General features: G+C 47.1%; 1 protein-coding gene across 1 annotated transcript; it reads left to right on the top strand.

Moving 5' to 3' along the window:
* The first annotated feature begins 502 nt into the window (after nt 1-502).
* Nucleotides 503-24,442, top strand: LOC147435367 (putative pentatricopeptide repeat-containing protein At3g47840). Its single transcript, XM_086488439.1, has 2 exons — nt 503-630; nt 21,453-24,442. Exons 1-2 carry the CDS (start codon nt 558-560, stop codon nt 23,216-23,218), a joined length of 1,839 nt encoding a protein of 612 aa, XP_086344565.1. The 5' UTR covers nt 503-557; the 3' UTR covers nt 23,219-24,442.
* The last annotated feature ends 549 nt before the right edge of the window (nt 24,443-24,991 follow it).

Genomic DNA, 24,991 nt, shown 5'->3' with positions numbered 1-24,991 from the left:
GTATGGTTTTTCTTTTTTTTAATGGACACAAGCATCTCAATGCACGAAATACATCTTCTTCCACCTTTAAAATTTACTGTCAACAAATTTTATCATCCACACATCCGTTAATGCCAAATTTCATTTGTCTTGTGAAGCCATGAAGCTTTCGATAAAAGCTTCGAAGCCTCTAGAGTCCATATTAATTAACACCATTTCCACAGTGAATCAATCAAGGCAAACTAGTTTTTCCTAGTTGAGATCGAACTCAATTCAGGGCTAGAAAAATACATTTTTCTTAACCGAAGAAAATAAGGGCAATCTTGAAGTTCTCCCGGTCGTTAGGTCAAAATTTGAAGCTTTTGCCGGTAATTACACTAAAACTTGTGAAAATTTCCCGGTTTTCTTAAAGGCAAGCTCAAAATCTAACAGGGGTTTTAGAATTTCAGCCGGTTAAAATACGCTAGACCCCGGTTTTTTTCTAACACTGGCTCAATTCATGTTGTGAGACAACAAGAGACGACTCGTGGCTTCCTCCAAAAAGCGCGCCTTCTCTGCTCTTCAAACTTGACACTCAAATGCGCACGCAGTGGTCTGCAGTGGGCTTGTCTTACGCAGCAGTCGCGAGGGGTCAAAGTTCTAGGGTCAGAGGTGAGTTCTTCAACTCACTCCTCGCTTAGTGCTATGCCAGAGGTTCTGTGCCATAGTGTGTTTGTTTGCGCACATCAGCATTTCAATCCGTGAACCCAAAATGTGTGAATCTATGCCAAAAGCTAGAAACAATCAGGGAAAATCTCAAACGGTTGAAGTTAGATGTCTCCCAAATGGAAACAGTCACGGAGAGACTGAAGAAGCTGAGTACCAAAGTATGACACAAAAAGGCGTGTTTGAAGTGATTTCCGTGCATGATAAACACCCCAAAATTGCACCCAAACAAGAAAGTACTTGTGCTCTTACAATGGTGGATTCAATCGACCAAAAATCTACAAGAATATTCCAGATTGGCAGTAAGGGAAATGAAATTGTGGCCTTTGTGTAACATCACGAAAAAAATTTGAGCATGAGAACGACGAAGATATGAGGTACTGTCTCAACTCATTGGCGGCAATAGCAACATAAAGAGGAAGGCATGTGTTGACGTGCGGACTTCAATTGGAAGTGCACTTGTGAGACAATGCAAAAAGAGAACCTGTTGTTTGAGAGGCAATCTACACTTCCAAGTCTTCTCTAGAATACTTCAACGAAGAGGTTTGTGCAAATTTCATAACCGCTTATCATGCTCCAAAATCCAAGGTGGGGGAATGAGCTAGCGATATGCATCGAGCAAATAATTGCATGAAAACCAAAGGAGTAACCTAATCTCAAGTGGAGGACTTGGTTGAATGGCTGCAAGATGCTGACTAATAGCTCTTCATAGTGGTTGATGATGCATTCTCTAATGCCACTTTTGAAGAGTCGTAGGAAAAGAAAGAACCAAACCATCCACATTAATCACATCATTAAGATGACGTATACCAATCATGAAGAGATCATATGCTTTCCTTGGATAGGCCAAAGCTCATGTGTGGTTGTTGTCCAGACCAATGAAGCTAGCGCAATATTTGTTGCCAAGCCAGAATCAAAGAGGCGGCATAAGGGCAACGAGGTATACGACTAGAAGCATGTCAATAAATGAGATCTATGTAATCAAGGCCTAATGACCAAAAGCACGAACCTTCATGCGTCCACACAAATCTCCGAACATCTTAGTCCATCATTTACAATTGCATCTGAGATTGTTGCTGGCTTTCCATCAGAATCAGGTGGTAGGAAGTTCCTTGAAATTGCAGGTCATTGAACTTTAACAAGCTTTTTGGGTTGTTGCCATGCGTCAGAAGGTGAACTTGTAATGATTTGCCTTTGGAATGGAAGCTGGAGTGAGGAGCCTTGGATTGCTTGTACCTGTGGCTTAGATTGCATGGAAGAGTCTAATTACTTTATCCTGGATATCGAGGCTAACCCATCAGTGGGAGCACAAGAAGCATCATTATTTATCACAACACCAGATGGTATGGCAGAAGGTGGAGGCTGCAAATCAAGTTTTGAACACAGACTCCACATTTGAAATATGCTCCTACAAACTTATAGAATCCTCTAACTTAAATAAAACACCCTGCAGTGCTTGTCTTTTAAGAGGATAATTGACCCACTATGCTTCATCTTGTGGGGAAGGCATTTTTCTTGGGAAGAATAAAATTATTGTGCATTGAGCATATTGACGCTAGGGATCCATGAGATCTTTTGTAAGAATCAAGATTTAGGTGGAAGGCAAGGCACCTTCCCAAGGTGTCATGGCATCTGTGAAATTCTTTGTCAAGCATTCATGGAGAACGTGAAATTCTTTGAGAAGCTTGATAGCCATGTTTTTCTTGTGTTTATTGTCACAAACTGTTGACGTGTCAAGCCACCGAAGAACCAAGCCAACTTGTAGATCTCGGCCGAGGTTTCTGAACCCTAGAAGCAATAGAAGAAGCAAAAGTGCCTACCCACTTTTAGTTCCTCGCCAAAAAAGGGGCCAAATTGTTAAAGATCAACCACCTTATGGATAACCCCATCCCATGGGGCCCATAATAAATAAAGCAAGACCCATACACAGACAAAAATATATTAAGTAGCCAAGTGATGACGTGGTAGGCCTTGTACGGACGTTCTTTAATTCACATTGGCAGGCTATACGGACGCCGCGTTTTGCGCTGACTGCTGATGTGGTAGCTATACGGATTTTCGTAATTTTTGCTCTTTGATTTCAATGCAAGTTTTTGGGCCAGATTGCTTTTGGGAGTTTTAACCTTTTAGGTAATTGCTTTTGAGAGGCCAAGGGCCTGTAAATATCACTTGAAGGCCTCTTCTATGGCATTCTCGCAAGAGCGGAAGCAGAGCGAGAGCCTTAAGTTGTTGTACTGAGTTAAAGCAATATAAAGAAATACCGAAAGGGGCACCATGATACGGTGCAGCCATCTGATCGTGATCTAGTGCAACCGCCTTTGTCACCGGCGTTGCCCCCACCTCCCCCACCACCACCGCCACTAGGCTACAATGGTTGGAGCTTGTATGGATACCCTTACTATCCATACTTGGGGTATGCGCCTAACCAATTGAAGGATTTCAAAGATGGCAGCACGACAGTCGAAATTTTCACCTTTTCTGAGGTGAAAGATTGGAAGAAAGCATTGCAGTTCCTACAACAATCCGACAACATCTATGCTTTGGGCAACTATACAAAAGAATCCAAGATTTCTCGAGCAGCGGGATTTCTTAAAGATAATGCTATGCAGTGGTGGACATCAATCGCAACACAACCGCACGCTCCAAGGACTTGGCAAGCTTTCGAGACAATATTTGAACGCAGTTATATGACTTCTTTCTTTAAAGTCCAAATCTTGTTAGAATGGGGCAACTTGAAAATGCTTGCCACAGAGACCATGGACGACTATAACCAAAGGTTTCTCGACGTCTACCTTCCGGTGTCCTTTAAGTTCATTCCCTTGGAGGACCGGTGCGAGCGATACACCATTGGACTACCATCACCATTGCAGGGTTGTCTAAGTAAGTCTCAACCATGCGAGAGCTTATGGACCATGCCGCGGTTGGCTACAAATTGATGAAAGGAAAGCTAATGCTTACTATAGAAGCAACTCTGGCCAATAACCAGGGTCCAGAACTCTCGGCAACAATGAACAAATTCTCGAGATTCTCGTGAAAGTCAACCGCAAAGACCTCGTTTGATGCCTCAACAACGAGACACCTTATTACGAGAAGGCCGATGCTTTGGATGCTTTCAAACAGGGCATAACTATTTTGGTTGTCACCTTCACTCTGACAGACTAGCGAAGTTGATGCCTGCGCTGACGGTCGACAAAACCCCAAGACCATCTCTAGCCAAACAAGCTAAACCGGCCATTGGCCTTGTACGTGACATCTATGGCATAAACATTGAAAGTACAAATGAATTGTGTTGAGTATATGGCAAAGTCAACGGCTTGAAAGCCTAATTTTCTTCGACCAAGAAGTTACCAAAAACTTTATCCATCCAGAATTCCTGAAGCAGACGAACTTTGATTTTGATGCACAAGGTGGCGAACTTGAAGCCGAGCCAGCCACGAGGCAAATTGAGTGGTTCTGCTCATTGGTGCTCTTACAGTGACTATCCAAGGATATCATAGAAAAGCCGATTTCAACATTATGAAGTTGGGCAATTGCGACGTTCTCTTGGGCATGCCTTGGCAAGACAAGAATTACGCACACTTCAGATCCGGAACTATACAATTACCTTGATGCAGAAGGACAAGCCAATCGTCCTCAAAGTTCGACTGTCCGACTGCCCGAATGATTTTTCTTTTGTATTTAGATACTTTTGGGCTTTGTTTGAGAAAATACTATTTGAAATTTGTTTGGAATCTGTTTTAAACCTGTCTTGGTGCTGATTTGAATTGTTTGACTGTGGTTTTAATATTGGTTTCAATGACGAGTGATTTGCTCTCGGGAGGAGTACCGAAGAAAATTGATGTTTGTGAATGCGTGCACATACTCATGGCTCGAACCCTTGTGGTTATTTGCGGGGGGAGTATTGAATGTTTGAGGATTGTTGTTTTTACTCATGGCGTGGACCCTTGTGGTTATTTACGGGGGGAGTAATGTTGTTGCTCATGGCCCGGATTTGGATAGTTATTTACGAGGGGAGTATTAAGAAGTCTGAGCAGTGGTTACTCTCAGCACCTCCAAGCGACGCAGGCTGCAGTCTCGGGAGCATGTGGTTGTAAAAGGTCTCTATATCTCATGGCCTGGACCTCTTTAGCTTATTTGCTGAAGGAGTGATGAGAGAGTCGTTGAACAGCTTATGGCCCGGACCTAGATGATTATTTGCAAGGGGAGTGTTCATCGGCGGCTATATGTTTCTATGTCTTATAACATGCATATGTGAGCATTTGTTGCATTGTGTTGTGCCAACGACTGAATATTTCTTTTTGGGTGAGATTGCATGGGTACGTAATTTTAGTGCATCAAGACACCCGTCAGAGATCAGCACGGTCTGGGTGTGATGGCTAATTTTACCACGCCGGAATATCAAGAGCTCTGATCTGGAATGAGAAACCAATTGTTCCTCGGAATGTCCCTTGGGAATGACCCTCTGAAATTTTTGAGCTAACTTGAGTTGTTTTGCAGATAAACAGTAATCACGAATGATTACTCTTCTTTCAACAAGGGAGAAAGTCACAAACTGTTGACGTGTCGAGGCACTAAAGAACCACGGGCCAACTTGCAGATCCCGGCTGAGGGGTCTAAACCCCTAGAAGCAGCAGAAGAAGCAGAAGTGCCTATCCACTTTGAGTTCCTCACCAAAGAGGGGCGAAACTGTTAAAGTTCAACCACCTTATGGATACCCCATCCGATGGGGACCATAGTAAATAAAGCAAGACCCACACACACACACACATACATTGCGTAGCCAAGTGATGATGTGGCAGGCATGTACGGATGTTCTGTAATTCGCGTTGATAGGCTGTAAGGATGCTGCGTTTTTGTGTTGATGTGGCAGCTGTACAGATTTTCATATTTTTTGCTGGCTAATTTCAGCGCTAGCCTTTCGGCCAAATTGCTTTTGGGAGTTTTAGCTTTTCATGTAACTGCTTTTGAGAGGCCAAGGGCCTTTAAATATCACCTAAAGGCCTCTTCTCTGGCATTCTCGCAGGAGCAGAAGCAGAGCAAGAGCCTCAGGCCGTTGTACTGAGTTCAAGCAATATAAAGAAATACCAAAAGGGGCACCATGGTTTGGGACGAGTGCTCTCTCGGGTGGAACTCCGCCACTCCCCGTCTCGTGTGTTGTGCACTCTCTCTCTGGTTTGCGTTGTGCCATTGGTCAGATACGCACATCCTCACATCAGCTCGAGATTGAGACTGGTAGATTCAGAGGGATACCAGCAGACAGCAGGATATGCCGATTATGCCAGAGAGAGCCAGAGACAGAGTTGCACTACATATGTCATTGCACAGTGTTCTATGAGATACGGGGGCGTTTCCACTGCTTATTCAGAGAGGGTTTTGGTCCTCTATCTAGGGTCATGAGTTATGAGGATCAGAGATGTCTTGGACTATATCTACTTGAGTTACACAGGTGTAGAGACACTTTACTGGGGAGAGCTAGAGAGAGGCAGTCCCAGAGACACATTACAGATTTCTTTTCACTAGATATGGGACAGCCAGAGGAGCAGCCACCACTGCAGAGCTCGTCCCACACTCATTCGACCACTACTGGCACTCTCATCGACCGAGCATTGGAGCTACAGAGATACAGACGACCGCGACTGAGGAGAGGAGCTACACAGCATCGACGGAGACTACAACAGAAGATTCGAGCCATACTCTCTCGACATCCAGAGTGCAGATGAGGATGGATCCTCACCATTTCTTCCATCTTTGTTTCACACACTGTTACATCCAGTTTACCGGGTACCTATTGTATCAGCTGCTACACCCACGTAGTTTTAGATTGTAGTAGTAGTAGTAGTATTTTGTTCCACTTCTAGTTCTTTTCTAGTTCTTTTGTACCCAGACATGGTATTAGATTCACTATTTTGTAACTGATTGGTCTCATAGGTCATTTTGGCCTTTTGAAGACGTTAATATAACATTTCATTTCATTTCATTTCTCTCTCTCTCTCTCTCTCTCTCTCTCTCTCTCTCTCTCTCTCTCTCTCTCTCTCTCTCTCTCTCTCTCTCTCTCTCTGCCCGTCCAGTTGTTTCAAAGTCCTTTTCCGTTGGCATGTGGTGCCTTCCCGTTACATTTACAGACCTTGTCGAAATCTGAAAGAGATTCAAACATGGAAAAAAAACAACAATTGTATGTTGAATTTGAGGCATTGTACAACAACTCTGGAATTTTGCACACATAACTGCAGTGAAAGCACGGTTAAACCCTAGTGACCTGCTCATGCGCACATACTTGCACTACACACGCAAGCGCGCCCGTGCCCACACACACGTGCGCACACATATTCAATTACTGTGATATCCAATCTCTGTAGCTCTTTTTTCATCTATTGCACCTGATGTTATGGTAAAAAAAACATAGAGTTTACTGGTGTAATAATAAACATCACAGGACTAATCTTGCAAGTTTTTGAAGTTAGTGTATTGCGTGTTAGTACAGATATTGCATGTCTATACAGGCAAACATACTCATATATAAAATTTGTTGACAGTTGTATCTTCATCCAGTTGTATCTTCATCCCAATACTCATTAATAGACATGTTCTCCATAATGGTTCTAAAAGAAATCAATCCATTAATTTACTTTGGGATTTTTCTCTAACAATATATGCTCCCTTTTCCCCCACTTTCTATACACTTACTGTGTTGGCTGAAGGTTGTTGCTGCCCCTTGTAACAACAAACCTAAAAAAGTGCCATAGCTTACATAGATAGCAAAAGTGTACAGCATACCGTGATAGATGATCCAATCACACAAACAAAGGTCATAAAGAAGAGAGACCAAAAGAAAGAGGTAGTCCAGCAGCTGAAACACTAGTGGAAAGCTCCCCGCCCACGTTGTCATCTCTCTCTCTCTCTCTCTCTCTCTCTCTCTCTCTCTCTCTGACTGTGGAGTACACAGATGCTTGCACTTACCTTGGAGTGGTTTTTAGCGGACCTGCATTCTCAATCAGAAGAGCAGCAGAGACCAGACTTACTAGAGCCCACGCAGCATTGGGTAGATTGGAGAGGATGTGTTCGCAGGTTCAGTTTCAGGAGCCCCGGACGAAGCTCTGGCTCTTTGACACCTTGGTGGCTTCAGCATTGCTCTATGGAACCGAGATATGGGGACCTTCACTGGATCACCACGGGAGGCCGGGTTGCTCAGACGGATGGGGGAACATGGAGAAACCTCTCGTCTCTATGATCTCACGGCACATTAGAGCCAAGGCATCAGTACCACGGGCCATTATCCGAGCAGAGCTAGCGGCCCCCCCACTTGTGGTGGAGGCGCTCACCAGATCAGTCTCCTTCATAAACCGCACATGGGAACTTCCTAGAGACAGATATGCTCGCATAGCACTTGAATCCTCTCGACAGTTAGCCATACAAGGAGATACAACATGCTGGTATGGGGAGATGACATTATGGTTTCAGGCACATGGGTTCAGCATAGACAGGTTGCCACCATTCCATTACTCATTGGATGCACCATCTCTCACTCTTACACAGTCAGAGATCACCAAGCTCATCCGCCAAGACCTGACCCAGCTAGACACCAGGAGGACATGGATACAACCAGCACAGGAATTGGGCACGAAGATGGATTTCTAGAGAGACCACCTTCTCCAGCTTACGGAAGATGGTTTTGTGACGAGACCCAGATACATGGATACCCACTTGTCTCATGGGATACGATGTGCTATTGGCCAGTTACGCAGATCTTCTCACCAGTTGCGGATTGAGACTGGGAGATACAACGGAGTACCAGCAGAGGACAAGACATGCCCCTTGTGTAACATGGAACCTGAGACAGAGCTACACTATACATGCCGCTGCCCCGTCTACTACGAGATATGAGGCCGCTTCCATTGCTTGTTCAGAGAGGGTTTTGGACCACTCTCAAGAGTCATGGGATACGAAGATCAAAGATGTCTGGGTTTGTTCTTGCTCGAGCTGCGCAGACACAGAGATAGCCTGATGAATGGCGAGGCTAGCCAGTCTCAAAGACGGATCACAGACTTCTTCAGAGCAGACACGGGATAGCCGCAAGAGCCACTCCCACAGCAGAGCTCCCCCTCGTCTCACACCAGAGGCACACTGATTGACCGAGCGATTGAACTGGGGAAATCCAGGCGCCCGCTGCGAAGAACTACACAGCATCGACGGAGGCTACGACAGAAAATTCGGAGCACGCTGGCCAGGCATGCACGACGCCCGGTCAGACTACTAACCATGGAGGAAATTGATGAGATTCGCCAACGACCGATGCTAGATCTCTTGTGATTCAGCTATCCCAACAAGCTGCCCATTTTTTGCTTAGTTTTTTGCTTGGCTCACATCGACCAACTTAGGACCCCATAGTATATATGTTTGTTTTGTACTGTTGTTAGGTTACTTTGTTACTCTGACTTTGTATCAGATCCACCACTTTGTAACTTTCGGGTCTCATAGGTCATTATGGCCTTTTGAAGACGTTAATATAACATTTCATTTTCATTTCATTCTCTCTCTCTCTCTCTCTCTCTCTTTGCAAGAGAAGGAGGGCTTGACCCTTTGTACTACATAACCAAGCTACAGGCCCATAGGCATTACATCTCTCTCTCTCTCTCTCTCTCTCTCTCTCTCTCTCTCTCTCTCTCTCTCTCTCTCTCTCTCTCTCTCTCTGTGCAAGAGAAGGAGGGCTTGGCCCTTTGTACTACATAACCAAGCTACAGGCCCATATGGCATAGGCATTACATCAACCCATAGGCATAGCAAAATAAATGGAACTGGTAGTGGGAAAAACCTTGAAATATTCAATTACAACAAGCCATAGGGAAAAACCACTAGTGATACAGACTTTGAAGAGGAGGTCAAAAACTCTACCAAAGAATCTTCAGTATCAGACTCCAGATCTCCGAGGCCCACGGCGCACCCCACCAGAATAAGCATCACCATTGCATATTTACTCTTCACCAAAATCGAGGGGAGATTTAGCCTCAAGTCGTTCCTAACAGAAATCAACAGGGCTATGACATTCTTCAACCTGCAAACACAAGCTGAAGACAAGGCAAGACCCACCTATACCAACCGCATGCTCCAAAACCTTCCACCAACCATTCCAGACACCATGGTGTCCAACAAACATGGGAAACAAAAACGTGTAGTAAATGGACAAAACATACAAGCATACACAGAAACATGTGTTAAGAGTTTCAAATTCCTGTCCGGTCGGCTCCATTATCTCCCAAGAGCAGATCAGGCCATACTTGAGGTACACGTACTTTATTGGCGGGGCATTTTATTGTGTTGCCCACTCGGTACGCTGGCATGAGGTGGGACCCCCTGTTCCTCACGTTTCCCGGGGTCAAAGTCTCCATTCTTCTACATTTTCTCTATTGAATGTGGGCAATATGTCACTTGTAAGAGACTTTACACATTTCTTAGGCTAGGACATAGTTGACTCCCTTGTATAGGTAGGTATCTCCCTTGTACTTTATGCATATCGGATTAGCAGAGCTTGCGAGCGTTTGGGTCTAGTGCACTCTTTCTCTAGCGTTTATGCTTTCTTTGGCATTTTCTCTCTCTAGCGGTTTTCTCATGCTCCGGTGCTTCTCTCTCTCTCTCTCTCTCTCTCTCTCTCTCTAGTGCTTCCTCTCTCCTCCGCTTTGATACCCTCTACTATAGGTTGTGTTGTAGATCGAGTTCCCGTGCCTGTTCGGTGGGCGGTACACTATAAGACGATGTTTCTGAGGAGATTGGTCGCGATAGATCTGAGATCCATTGGCTGCGCAGTCTCGAGAGGAGGTTTGCTCGCGGTTGCAGACAAGATCATCACCCAATTTACCCTTTTCCATTGCACCTTTGATAGCACCTCACTCAAGTAGAAGGAAAAAAATACCGTAGGCTCACAGACATAGGCGGAGAGAGGGGGGGTTGGGTTCTGCAGCCATGGCGAGTAGCAAAGGCAATTAAGCAAGTTACCGCGTGAGGCGCATAGCAGACCCATTAATAGGAATCTTCACATGATTCCTTGTCGCCAGCTCTTTCTCTCTCTCACAGTTCCTGGACATAGAGCGTTGGGTGTGCCATGTGGAGAGGGATTATAATTAGAGACTCCCTCTCTATCAGCGGACTGCTTTGTCAAACTGGCTAACAGCAGCAGCGACACCGTCGAGTTGGTTTCGCAGATGGGGGGCGACAGGAGGAGGGGGCAAACCAGGGCGGCTTATTGTTTTTTAAAAACAAAACTAGTCTTGCTTGGTGGGCCTCGCTATGTAACATCTATAGAATACAGTAGCACATATGGAAATTGACATTTAACATCTGAAGCAAGAAGCAGCAGTGTGTGAAAAGCATATAGAAATTTGACAAATGCTACGTGTTTTTTTGTGATGAAAAAACCAATGTATTTGTTGTGAATTTTGCGAATGTGTTATGGGAACAGTAAATGAGGAAGGAGAGAGAAATCGGTGTTTGGTATTTTTTTTTTCTTGGTTTAAATGAGAGGATCCGAAATTAATTTAAATGTGAAACAACAGAGATAGACATGCGTTTTTAATAACGAATGAACAAGACTACTTGATAGGAATTTTGCGAATGGTTTGTTTGGGTAATAATTAAAAAGGATTTTGTGTTAGCAGACAGGAAATCAGATTTCATTGAGACGTGCACGACAGTGACAAATATAATTTAGATCTTTTTGTTTTTTTTTCAAGAATATGTATTTCTTGCAGTGAGGGGGATGAGCTCGAAGAATATTATATCCAAATGAACTTGTACTATTATGTGTACCGATGAATGTTTTTTCTAGTGTACGTGCTACATGTAAATTCTTGGAGACGGAAAGTATGTCAAAAATAAAGTTTTCATCAAATGGCTGGTAGCGAACAACGTCGGATCGCATTTTTGAAGGTGGTTGTCGAGTGTGCTCTGCCTTTCGTCTTTCAAAATTGTTTGTGACACCTATGTACTTTCGTCCGTTTTGGCGGCATGTGATGGAGTAGACGTTGTATTCAATGTCCGTTGTTTTTTGCTCGGTTGATTGTCGTGCTCGAGAAGCAGAACCATGACCTAGCATATGGACAATAAGTTAGTTTCAAGCTTGTTGCAGTTTTCTCTTTAGCTTATTGGTGCTTGGACTGTAATCTTCTAGATATTGAGAATTTTATACCGACACCTAGTACGAGAGAAACGAGGACATATATAGTATGGCATCAATTATTTAAACACCTAGTATGGCATAAATTATTCAGAGCTAAAGTAAAGATGTACAAGGTGAAATCACTACTGTGATACACCACATGCATTCACTACTTGTGTATTTACTACTGTAATACATCACATACATTAGGCAAGCAACCGTATGCAAAAAGTTGCGTGTAACTCACGTGCAGATGTTGATCGGCATTGAGTGTATAGTTCTGAAAGCGAGATCCAAATAAACCAAAGCAAAGGAAGTAATGCAAAAAATTCTAAAACAAGTAGATAAAGCATGAATGAACTGCAACAATAAATGAGGTGCTTTACGAACCTGCAATGTTGTACTCCTTCCTTTTGATTGTTCAATCTATAGGTCGATATGCGAGTCAAGCTACAAAAAAGCAATGTGAATAGTTAAACATATCGTCTTGCAATAAAACGTCACACTGAAAGTGCAAAGTATATTGTGCACGTCATACAAAGGTGCCATACAAAAGTATGGTGGAGAGCTGCCACTGTGGTCTCTCCAAAAAATTATAAGAAACGGAAGCCGTGCCCTGCCCTGTAGCGTTTATGTGTTGCGCCAAGCAAACGCATGCGCATGGAAAATTGGATGCAGATAATCGACCTTGCAATGTTGTTGAACTGGAGTCGCGCTTGTGCAATTGGAACGTGCACTGTTGTGAATATATGTCCTCCCTGCCATACACAAAACATGTAGATGTAACTCTATGATCTATGTCCTATGATCGATATTACCTTCTCTCTCTCTCTCTCTCTCTCTCTCTCTCTCTCTCTCTCTCTCTCTCTGAGAGTTGTAAGCTGCTTTGGGCAGCAATTATATCTTCTTGTCTCCTTGCTGACTAACTTGCATTATGTATCGATAGCAAATTGATGTCTATATTTGCAACCATCTGAACTTGATCCGATAGCTGCTACGTACATGGACCTTTGCTCATAGGATCTGTGTCCACTTCGACATTTATTCTTTCCATTTCTTCGGCCTCTTCCGTCTGCATCACCAACAGCCTGATAGCATCATCAGAAAAATGTGTTGATGAGCCTAGGAAGACAATGAGTTTTGGTGGTTCAACTCCAGATTAGGCCAACTGATCATCGATTGAAATCTGATTATCTTTTGTTTCAGTAGCACTAGAACAGACCTCTGCCATTGCCTGATCGCACGAAATATATGATCTTTGAGAATGCTCATCACGTCGGCAAGCATCCGAAGTACCCTCCAGCTTGATGATCTACGAAATATAACCAGGGTTTGAAAGGTCTCCGGTACTCCTTTCCGGTTTTGCCCGGCTTACTGCTGCACAGGCAAACTGTGCGGAAAAGAATTGGTGTGTCTTGAGAATTAGGCATGGACCTTTTGCATCAGATTATATAATCTTGGAGCGGCATAATGCTATCCATAACTAGTTGCGCTGCAGAAATGAGCTGTGTAAGGTTGTTGCACACAAAGCTGCTATGATTGAAGGATGGCCGAGGGCACAGGTTTGTTGAATCTGCTTCTGAGCTTTTCGCGCGGAGTTTTTTTTAGAGCTTTTCATGGCACTGATTTTTTTTAATAAAGTTTTATCTAGTGCCGCGTGGTGGCTTCTGCGTTCAGGAATCGCAAAAAGAGCCTTGGTCTCACCAAGTAAAAAGGGACATCGACAACAGTGCATGGACCCAGCCCAAAAAGATAGCTCAGAGGGCATAGAGCCAAGCACTCATCTGCTTGTGTCCGAACACTGACTGCTCTCATATTTTGGAGTGAATAGTGCAGAAAGTGAGTAGAAAAGGGATCTTGTGTGAGATTCCCATGGATTAAAATAAGAGAAGAGCCATCATGAGTGCACCATTATGGGATGTGAACACCCACTTCATATAGAGACTACAAATGGCTTTTGACTTTTCAATGTCCTGAGGCTTTTCATCTCCTACACTATCACCCTTCACTTTTGCAATTTGGATGTTTTGAAAGGTTTTTGATTTTTCTGAAATTGTGGAGGCCTAATCAGTATTTTGCAAGTGTGGTGGCACATGTAAAGCTCACCCAATTGTTACAGGCGATCCCCGAGTCCCAAGATTGACATGTACACTTACACAGAAATGTCATTGGATCGACAGTGACTCGAATCATAGTTGTGCAAAGAGCAAGCATAGGAAAACAATTTCCCAAGTAGGTTTGTCTTTCAAGGGGCAAAACAGGGAGCAGATTTTTTCAGAAAAAAACAACAAATATTCACATCTGCAGAGTTTAGAAGAGGTTATTCAATTTTTAGAGAGTGGGACGACCCCTAACTTGCAGCTTTCTGCCACAAATCTATCCGGTGTTTTGGAAAGGTGCAAGAAAGAAGAAGGATGTGACCTAAAAGGGCTCGCTGCTGCTCCTGCGCCCCTCCCCCCCCGCCTGCTCCTGCTCCCCCTCGCCATAGCCCCCCTTTGCCTTCGCCCTCGCGCTGCCCCCTGCCTGCGCGCTGTCTGTCCGCGAGCGCTGCTGAGCTTGCACCCAGCCTGAGCACAGCCCAGCCAGAGTGCAGCCCCGCCCGCTGCCCCCCTCTTGCTCGCTGCCTGCTGCCCTCGCCTCTCCAGCCCCTTATCCCCCCCTCCCCCCTCCCCCCCTCCGAAGGCCTCGCTTGAATTGCTTGGCAATGGATTCTCAGTTGGATTCTTCTTGCCGAGCTCTCAAGCGTTAGCCTTCTCGTCCGCCTTTCTCCTTCAGAGTAGCAGACACTAATGGAGGCTCATGCTCCACCTCAGAGGGACTCCTCCGAAGCCCCCTCGCCCGACTCCGCTGAGCCCACCATTCGACTTGCTCTTTCGCCGACAGAGCAAGCGAGCCTAGCCGTAGACGTAGAGTGTTTGCAGGCGACCTCGGTCATTTGCAAGATTCTCGGCACCCGACCCAACAGAGGAGAGCTGGGTGACCTTCTCCAGGCCCGCCTTCTCGCAGAGGTGGGCAAGATCTTGGATGTCCAGATTCTCGGACGGGGGTACTACCAGATTGAGTTCGAGACCTCCGAGTTGGCTTCCAAGGTCATAGCTATGAGTCCACTGGCCATCCGAGCATCACGCGCCCACTTTCGACAGTGGCGACATGGTTTTGACCCGACTTCGGATATGCTAGTAGAGGAGGCAGACATCCCCATTTTAGTCTGCTTTCCGGGTTTACGGAGGGAGTACCTACCACTTCTGTCCAGGATTGGCTCCGCCATCGGGACTGTCCTGGAGACACCTCGTACGGCAGCATCAGTAGCTGCCAAGGCGGCTGGCATCCCCTCAGTTCGAGTTTTGGTCAGAGATACCCACACGCTCCCGCTCCCGAAGGTCATCCTTCTGCCTCGGGTGAGTGGGGGTTGGTTTAGACAGAGTGTGGAGTACTCGGGTCTCCCGAACCAGTGCTTCATTTGCAGACAGATGGGCCACCTTGCGAAGGCCTGTCCGTGGAGGAGGCCACGACCTGCACCTCAACCTCAGCCCCAGCTTGCCAAGGCTGGGCCGCAGCCATAGCTAGCGGCACAGAGCACAGATTCAGAGTCACCCTCCGAGCCTGGGGCTCCAGCGGAGGAGGGGTGGCAGCAGGCCTGTGGCCGTCGACGCTAGGGGCCACAGCGACAGCTTGGCACTCAGAGTGGCCCTCAGGTGCCTACTCAGCAGCAGTGGGTTCCCATGGGGAACCGCTTTGGTCCTCTTGAGCAGGAGGAGCCCCCTATGCCAGCCTCCACCTCCGCTTCACCCTCGCCAGCCGCCCCCCCTTCAGAGTTCCCCTCCTCCTCCTCATCCTCCCCCCCGCCCTCTGCTCCCGTCCACTCCCCACCTTGCCCCTCTACCTCTTTCGCCTCACCCCGCTTTTCCTCCCCTCCGCCCCCCCAGCTCCTTCTCCCCCCCCTCCTGCTCCAGTTCCACAGTTGACTCAGGAGATTGGTCCTCGCCGGCGGCTAGGAGATCTCTTGGCAGCGCCTTTGCCACGAGTCGCCTAGCGAGAGAGGGTCAGCCCTTCTTGCGGCCCCCTCTGCAGATTCAGACATCTTCCCTTGCAGCTATCCCTCGTGGTCTGACGAGCATTGACCTCCGACGTCGCTGGGATTTCTTCGACTACGGGTTCACTCGCTTTCTCGGCGATTCCGCAGCAGACCACAAGGCAGCCTGCTTCAGGGTCCATGCTTTGTTCCTCGCCGCTAGGGGGACAGAGGCCTTGGACTCAGCAATTGGTTTCTCCTTCCCCCTTTGTGGTAGGATCGAGACAGAGTGGTCCCTCGACTCAGTGGTGGGATGATTGCATACACAGGTTCTTGAGTTCTCTCACCACATGGGAGAACTTGGAGTTACAGATTTGCTGCAGACTTTGTGGCCACTGGCCAAGTTTGCCGTGACACCCCCAGACTCAGCAGGATGTAGGCACATTGTGGTGTACTTTTTTGCTGATACGCAGTGTTTGCCTTGCTATGTATACATTCATGAGGACTCCTGGACAGAGGAGGTTGCTTTACGCACGGCTCGCTCTACTTGGGCTTGGGCTAGGCACTCACTACAGTCTCGCCTATCTAGAGGACGCTCGGATGCAGATTACTCCCCATCCAAGCCAGCCTCGAAGATAGCCCGTCTTGTTGCTGCGGCAGCATTTGTTCTCTCTCGCTCCCCATGAGGATCGTCTCGTGGAACGTGCAGGGACTAGGTGGGCCCCAGTTTCAGCGACAGCGGGGCCGATTGCGTCAGGAGCTTCAACGTTGCCTTGTGGGAGGAGAGATTGATCTCCTTATGCTACAGGAGCACCATCTGTCTGAGAGCCGGATTCGGCGATGTGGTTAGATTTTTCGTGGACGATTTGATACCTTTTGGTCAGCTGCTTTTGGACCTGGAGGCATCCAGGGTGGGGTATGTATGACTATTGCGGACTCATTGCAGCAGGCCATTGTGGGCAGAGGGATTATTGTGCCAGGTAGGGCTCAGTGGATTACTATGCAGGTTCAGGGTGGCCTTGTGGGCTTTCTGAACATCTCTGCGCCCAATGTGGCGAGTGCTCGTGCAGAGTTTTGGTCACAGATTGTTGAGTCTTTGCCACAGGCTGACCATTGGTGTGTAGGAGGCATAGTTACCGGGGAACGCCCCCTAGCCCCCGTTCCGGCGTTCCGGGGGGGCAGTTCCCTTCCCGAACGTTCCGAAACGTCCCGAAACGTTTGACGTTCTGGGTGGCGAGTGCAAACCTGAACGGTCGTTCCGGAACGTTCCGGAATGCCCCTGGAACGGCCAACGGCTACAAACAAATTTGGCAAAAATTGAAAAAATTGAAGTAAATGTTTGGGCTTCTTTTTGAAGTGTGCAAGGCCTCAAGGACTCATAAAATGCACCCCCCTCCCCCTTTCTCTCCACAAGCTAATCCTCAAGGCTCAAGCTCTCTCCCTCTCACACTCTCAAGATCTCTCCCTCTCAAGACTCACTCTCTCAAGGCTCAAGGCTTTAAGCCTTCAAGCTCTCTTCCTCTCCCTCCCACTCTCTCAAATCTCTCCCTCTCCCTCTCACTCTCTCTCTCTCTCTCTCTCTCTCTCTCTCTCATCATCTAGTCATAGCAAGATTGAATGGTCTTCAAAACGAGTTTTTTGTGAGTATTAGAGTCAAAGCACTCTAATACTCCTTGTATTTAAACACAAGGAGCTAAAAAATGCACTATTTGGGTGTTTTTTATACCTCCCGTTCCGCGCTGTTCCCGTTCCGAACCCCTAGCCGTTCCCCCGTTCCGCAGGGATCCCGTCGCCGTTCCCGTTCCTCGTTCCGGGTAACTATGGTAGGAGGGGACTTCAATATGTTGGAGGACCCTTCTGACAGGATTGGAGGCAGCCATGCTACTGTGCATGGAGTCGAGTTAGCAGCCTGGGAGAGGTTGTGTATGACTTTGAGGGTCTTGGATACATGGCAACACTCTGGCTTTGTGAGGCCTCCAGAGAGTCTTGCCTTCTCTAGGTCGGACCGCAGAGTGGGAGGAGTGAATCTATTGCGGATAGATCGCTTCTACACTAGTGACCACTTCAGTGACTTGGGGGGATCAGTGGGCATCCTAGCAGGGACATCCTTCTCGGACCATGCACCAGTGATCCTCACAGTGGCAGACAGGCAGAGGAGTGGGAGCACGATGCTTCGCATCCCAGAGCGGGTCTTGTTGGACTCGGCACTCAGAGAGAGGGTAGAGGCTCTTTGGATAGAGGGCATGGACAGCCAGGCTCTGCCTGCAGACAGAGTGGCCTTAGGTCTAGCTTAGCTTAGCCACTTTTTTCTCCAGGAGTCTCTAGCTTGGCGGGCTGCAGCGAGAGAGGAGGAGCAGCGTCTCAGACGAGGCATTGCTTCACTACAGAGGATGCAGGAGCAACATCCAGACAGTCCATGGTTGGAGGAGCAGTTACAGTAGGCTCGACAGGAGCTTGCTTGCACAGAGGAGAGGCGTCATGAGTTTGCCTTTCACCGACAGGCATCTCAGTGGACTCAGGTGGGAGACAGAGTGACAGGTGCTTTTTTTGAGACAGTGGGACCTCGGCACTCGCATGCCAAGGTCAATCAGTTGAGGAGACCCGATGGGTCAGTTGTTTGTGAGCCCGAGGATATGCGTGCAGTTGCTATTGACTTTTACCGTGAGTTACTGTCGGCTGAGCCCCAGTTAGAGCGGCAGGATACATGCAGGGAGCAGGTTTGGGCACAGATGCCTTGTCTTGTGACTGAGGAGATGCGCCAGAGGCTAGAGATGTCTCTTCAGCTTGAGGAGCTGCACACGGCTCTTAGGGCCCTCCCTCGTGGTAGCTGTCCAGGTGAGGATGGGCTGACTCCCAGGTTCTTCTTGGAGTACTGGGACCTGCTTGGCCCAGATCTTTGTAGTGCCTTTCAGTACATTCTGCACACAGGAGTGATGCCGGATAGCATGAGTGAGGGCCTGATTTACCTCATTCCAAAGGAGGGTGGCTCCTTGGATGAGATTCGACAGTGGCGCCCCATCACCATCCTCAACTCAGCCTACAAAATTCTTGCCAAGGCTCTGAGTTTGAGGATTCAGCCACTTTTGGAGAGCCTTATACATGGGACTCAGACAGGTTTTGTCAAGGAACGCAGTATCCTTGACAACATCTTCACTTTCTGGGAGGCTTCTGCCCTGGCACGGCTCCGTGGGGAGGACCTTGTGATTCTTCTTCTCGATTTTGAGAAGGCATTCGACAGAGTTACCTGGGACTTTCTAGAGGGCACTCTACGCAGGATGGGCTTTTCAGATGCTTGGATCAGAGGGGTGTCAGCTTTGTACAGATAGGTTCACAGTCAGGTGCTTTTGGCAGGAGGTAGAGGTGAGCGCTTCATGCTCACACGATCGGTCAGACAGGGTTGTCCTCTTGCCCCCTTTCTCTTTCTGTTCTATGCGGAGGCGATGAGCAGATTTTTGGTGTCACAGCAGGTTGGTTTGAGGGGCTTAGCACTCCCTATACGGGGAGATGAGCTTTTGGACGCTGAGTTTGCCGACGACTCAACCTTGTACTTAGAGGGCCAGGAGGCCAATCTACACAGATGTGAGCAGGCTTTGGAGACCTTCTGCTGTGCATCGGACGCACTGATCAACTGGAGAAAGACAGTGGCTTTCTCGGTTGGCAGTGCTCCTGTGCCAGATTGGATGCCAAGAGAGGGTTTCGGGTGGATTCCTCCAGGGACTGCAGTTCGGTACTTGGGTTGTCAGGTTGGTTTGGTCTTGTCCCCCGAGCAACAGATTGCTCCTCTTCTCCTGTCCATCAGGAGAAAGCTGTTACATTGGAGCTCAGCACGACTTTCGCTGGCTGGTAGAGTAGTAGTTGCCAACTAGGTGTTGTTGGCGACTATGTGGTACATCACTTCTTGCTGGATCTTCTCGAGTTCTTGTATCAACCAGGTAGAGAGGCTGATTAGGAACTTCCTTTGGTCAGGTCGTGACACTCAGATTGCCCGAGCCAAGGTGGCTTGGTCGGTCATCACACTTCCCTGTTCTCAGGGAGGGCTTGGGATCATTGATCCAGCACAGCAGAGCAGAGCCCTTCTTGGGAAGTTCGTCGTCAGAGGACTTCTTCCAGGCGAGGAGCCCTGGAAGGAGTTCTTGCTGCAGAGGCTTCGTGCCAAGGTGCCTCAGTCAGGAGGCCCTTGGCAACTTTCGACCAGATGGATCTTTACAGAGTTGCGCCGAGTTGGTTTGAGCAGGGGACTGGAGGACCGATTCGCTGTGAGTTTACTTCGATCTTGGGAGCTCTTAAGGCGTGGCCTAGAGCAAAGACAGCCGACTTGCACGGAAGAGCGCCTACGGCAGCCCCTCGTCTGGAACTCCATGGTTAGCACTCAGAGAGGCCACTTGGTTGGGAGTTGGCCTCATGTTTCTTGGGGTCCCATGGCAGCAGGTCCAGCGCGCTCTCTAGGTGACTGGCTAGAGTTCACAGGTTTGTCAGAGGAGGTGCAGGGGGACCCCTTCTCTTCTGCAGACCGCCCAGGAGTCCCCTTCTTTCAGTACACTGTTCGGCTTGGACGTCATATACTTGCAGCACAGAGAGAGGCCTGCCTTGCTGCAGCACGTCATTGGTAGGAGGAGGGCCTCACAGTTGAGTTCTTGGCAGCCTTTTGGCAGAGGCTGTGGGACTCCAGACAGCCGAGGCGCGTCACTTTGTTCCAGTGTGGCTGGTTGCACACAGAGCCACAACAGTAGGGAGCTGGCTTGTGCATAGTGGTCTCTCGGCCGCATGTGCAGCCTGTGACCAGTTGGTGGAGAGTCAGCGTCACTGTCTTTGGGACTGTCCCTCGGCCCAGCAGGTGTGGCTACGAGTTCTTCGGCTGATGCCTGTCCTCTCCACGGCTCGACAATACACTTGGGGGGCAGCGGCTTGGTCCACCCTCACGGGCCCGGCACTTCAGTTTGAGCTATCTTCCACCAGCAGGATGATAGTGATGCAGGGGGGGCGACCTACACTCCAGCCTGCTACAGAGCTTACTCCATAGGAGTGGTGCAGTGAGAGACAGGAGTGTTGGGAGCTCATCAGTGGCCTAGCTCTCTGGTTCATCTGGCGGGCCCGTTGTTTCGGCATCTTTGAGGCTCGCATTGTGTCACCAGCAGAGACTATTCGTGACTTTTGGCTAGAGCTGATCCATACTCTCAGAGGGACAGCTTGAGGGACTACAGGGCAGCTCCGACCGCATGCGGGAGCGCCGCGAGGCTTTCCTTCGACTCTGGCGCCCTGGGCCTTTCTACACCATAGTCCAGGGGGTGCTCAGATGGCACTACTGTCCACCTGTGTGGCTCTTCCCGAATCCCTCCTCCCATCTCTTGATTTAGCCTCATTGTATATATGCTGCTTTTTCATTGGGAGAGTCTCCCCATCATGCTTGTTGTAGCCCTCTCTTGCAGAGGTGGATGTAGCCCTATTGGCAGTTTTCATTAACTAATAGAAGGATCTTTTTCTCGGAAAAAAAAAAAAGGTGCAAGAAAGAACAAAATGTTTCATGTGCCTTACGTTTGCATACCTTCCTTAAGAAAAAAGGGTTGGAAGATCATAAACAGCTTGGAAATTACTTGGTTTCGTTGCTGGTAGAAATCGATCGTGTGCATGCTGCCCAAAAGGTTTTTGACAAGTTGCCCTATCGGAGTGAATGCTCTTGGAATTCTCTTATCAAAGGTTATGACAGATGTGGGGAGTCACAGCATGCTCTCGGTCTTTATCAAAAGATGCAAGAGGACTGTGTACGTCCAAGTGGGTATACATTTGTGCCTTTATTAAAAGCATGCATTAAGCTGAAAGATGTCAAAAAAGGTCAGGAGCTACATGCTGACCTTTCTAGAAAGGCGCTGGAAACAAATGTTTTTGTTGGCAGCACCCTGGTTGACATGTATGCCTGTTTTGGGCTCGTTGAGAACGCACAGAAAGCATTTGACAAGCTTCCAAGTCGAAATATTGTGTCCTGGACTGCATTAATATCAGGGTATGCCAAACATGGTCGCGGCAAGGAGGCTTTAAACTGCTTTGTCCAGATGCAACGTGAGAAAGTTCTTCCAGATGCTGCCACATATGCTTGTACTTTAAAGGCTTGCAGTATTTTGCGTGATATAAACATGGGCCAAGAATTACATCATGCAATTTCAAGACAGAAATTGGAGAGAAACTTGGTAGTTGGTAATGCTTTGGTGGACATGTATGCAAAATGTGGTCTACTTTCAAAAGCACAAGAATTGTTTGAGAAGCTTTCGGTAAAAGATGTGGTTTCTTGGACGTCAATCATTTCTGGACATGTGCAGCATGGCAATGGTGAAGAAGCATTGTACTATTTTGAGCAGATGCAATGCAAGGGTGTCCCACCTGATGCTGCTACATATGTGTGTGGTTTGAAAGCTTGTGGCACTTTAAGAGCCATAAACCAAGGTCTAGAAATGCATGCTGAGATTGCTAGAAAGGGTTTGAAAACTACCAATCTTGTTGGGAATACATTGGTTGATATGTATGCTAGTTGTGGGTTGCTGGAAAAAGCACAGGATGTTTTTAATAGGATTTCTTCTCTGGACGTGGTTTCATGGACGGCTCTTATTGCAGGCTATGCAAATCATGGCCATGGCAGAGAGGCTGTGATGTCTTTTGAACAAATGCAACGCAGGGGTATCTTGCCAGAACCCAGTACATTTGTTTGCGTCTTAAAGGCTTGTGGCAGCATTGGAGCTGTAGACAAGGGTAGGAAGCTGCATGCTGCAATTAAACGGATCGGCTTGGAAAGTGACCTTATGGTTGGCAATGCATTGGTTGATATGTATGTCAAGTGTGGCTCACTGTTAAGAGCTCAGAAAGTTTTTGACAGGCTTCCAGCTCGCGATGTTATTTCGTGGACATCACTAATAGTGGGGCATTCTCAACAAGGAGAAACTGAAATGGTGATAAAATTGTTTGAAAGAAATCTGGTCGCATTTCTGGGTGTCTTGCATGCATGCAGCCATGCAGGCCTGGTGGACAAAGGCCTTCTGTATTTTGAGTCTATGAACAGGGACTATGGTATTAATCCTGCTATTGAGCATTGTTCTTGCATAGTTGATCTCCTTGGTCGTGCAGGTCAACTGGAAAAGGCACTATCTCTAATTTTGAAGATGCCAATTTCCCCGACACTCGTGATGTGGGATAGTGTGTTGGCGGCTTGTCGAAAATGGGGCAATCTGGAAGTCGGAAAAGTCGCATTTGTAAATGCAATACGATTGAATGAAACGAGTCCAGCAGCTTACATCAGCATGGCAAATATCTTTGTGGAGGCTGGAATGGAGAAAGAAGCAAATGAGGTCGAGGCATTGAGGCTCAAAAATGAAGCTTGGGAAAGGTTGTGAGATTGGTTTTAGCCTGCTGCCCACTTCTGGATCTGTAATGCAAAACTCTCAAGTTTTTAAGAAAGAACGGTATTGAAAAGATCCCATTGTTACCTTTTCTAGAGGGTTTTGGGCTGGCAGTGGCCATAGCCTTGGAAGAGAGCTAGTTGGCAATGGCAGGAGCCTCTGAGAAGGAACGAAAGAGATGCTCATTGATTACTCTTTCAGGGAGGTGACTGTAAGCACGGACTTTAAAAGGAACCAATGAAATGGTGCTAATTAGCTGTTTCTTTTGAGCAAATTAATGCAGTTGTCCTGTAGGCAGGCCAAAAGATTTCTTTGGGTTGACGGTAATTGGTGAGTATGAGAACCTGCTCCATGTAAAGAGAAAAAGTTCGAATCTCTAATTTGAAGGCATATGATATCAAACTGTGGTGGCAACTGTGTGCCAGCATTGTCAGACAGCAGGCATGTAAAATGGAGTATCAATCTTCTATATGCCCTTAAATAGGAGCATTTAGAATCTAGATAGGAGAGGGTAGACACAGAAAAAAAGGAGTGATTCCCATGCTGGGACTTGAGAGCTGGTAATAAGCCAGCATTTGTACACTGATTTACTGGTTAAGATGGTATTTCTGCATTTGCAGAGGATGTGTGCCTTGATTATAATTAGTGGGGTTGATTGGTTGTCCTCTTGATGGGCAAAGTTACTGCATTTCTTTCATTGTTGGTTCTAATGATATTGTGCTTTTTGAAGTACATCAGGCTTCTCAAGCTCATTGCTCGTGATGTGGAGGAGATTCCTAAGACTCCATGAGAGGAGGCACAATATTTTTGCTATGTCATATATGAATGAACGTCATGCCCACTCACATGCCACTCCACAGGAGGAGATGGGATATTTATGTCATGCTATGTGAATGAAGGTTATGATGAGTGCTCATACGATGGCAAGCGATTTTCGAGCCTAAAATCAGTCGCATAACAGCAGTGACGTTGCAGACATGAGAGCATGACACAGGCTTCCCCAATTAGACGAGTTTACAAGTGGAGGGATCCTCCATATAGTATTCACCTCTTCAGGTTTGTCCTTCTTTAGCAGAGATACCACTTTTCTCCCCTGAGCCAGAGACACAAACTGTCTCTCCTGAGCCTGATAGGTCTCCTAGGAAAACTGTTGTACCTTCATGCAGTTCTGTAAAGATAGAAGATCGGAGATACTTTTTAAAAATTGTCTTGGTAGTTTTTGTGTACTTCATGGACTTCTTGGGGATGATACCTTTGTGGTGATCGGCTTTCTTGGGGCTGTGCCCTTGAGGTGTTTGTTTATAATGAAGATTTTGAGAGAGAGAGAGAGAGAGAGAGAGAGAGAGAGAGAGAGAGAGAGAGAGAGAGATGAAATGATATATTAACGTCTACAAAAGGCCAAAATGACCTATGAGACCAATGAGACCAACAAGTTACAAACTGGTGAATCTGATACAAAGTTTGTGTGCTGAAAGAAAGACTTGACATCGTAAAGAAAATGTAGTGAAAGTGGGGGAAAGACTAGAGACTCTCTAGTCTATACAAAGGTACAAAATAATGAGGGATGCAAGAAACTTAATCTACTAAGAAGGGGATAATCCTCCAGCTCAGAGTAAATCCAGCATCGGTCGGTGTCGGATCTCCTCGATGTTCTCCATGGTCAAAAACTTGACTCGGTGTCGTGCATGGTGCGCCAAAATAATCCGAATCCTCCTCTGTAATCTCCGACTATGTTGGGATGCCCTCCTCTGTAATCGTGGACGTTTG

Source organism: Adiantum capillus-veneris, chromosome 18 (genome assembly GCF_014529385.1).
Source record: "Adiantum capillus-veneris isolate H3 chromosome 18, ASM1452938v2, whole genome shotgun sequence".
Taxonomy (NCBI): Eukaryota; Viridiplantae; Streptophyta; class Polypodiopsida; order Polypodiales; family Pteridaceae; genus Adiantum; species Adiantum capillus-veneris.
This window is presented reverse-complemented; position numbering and strand designations above follow the sequence as displayed.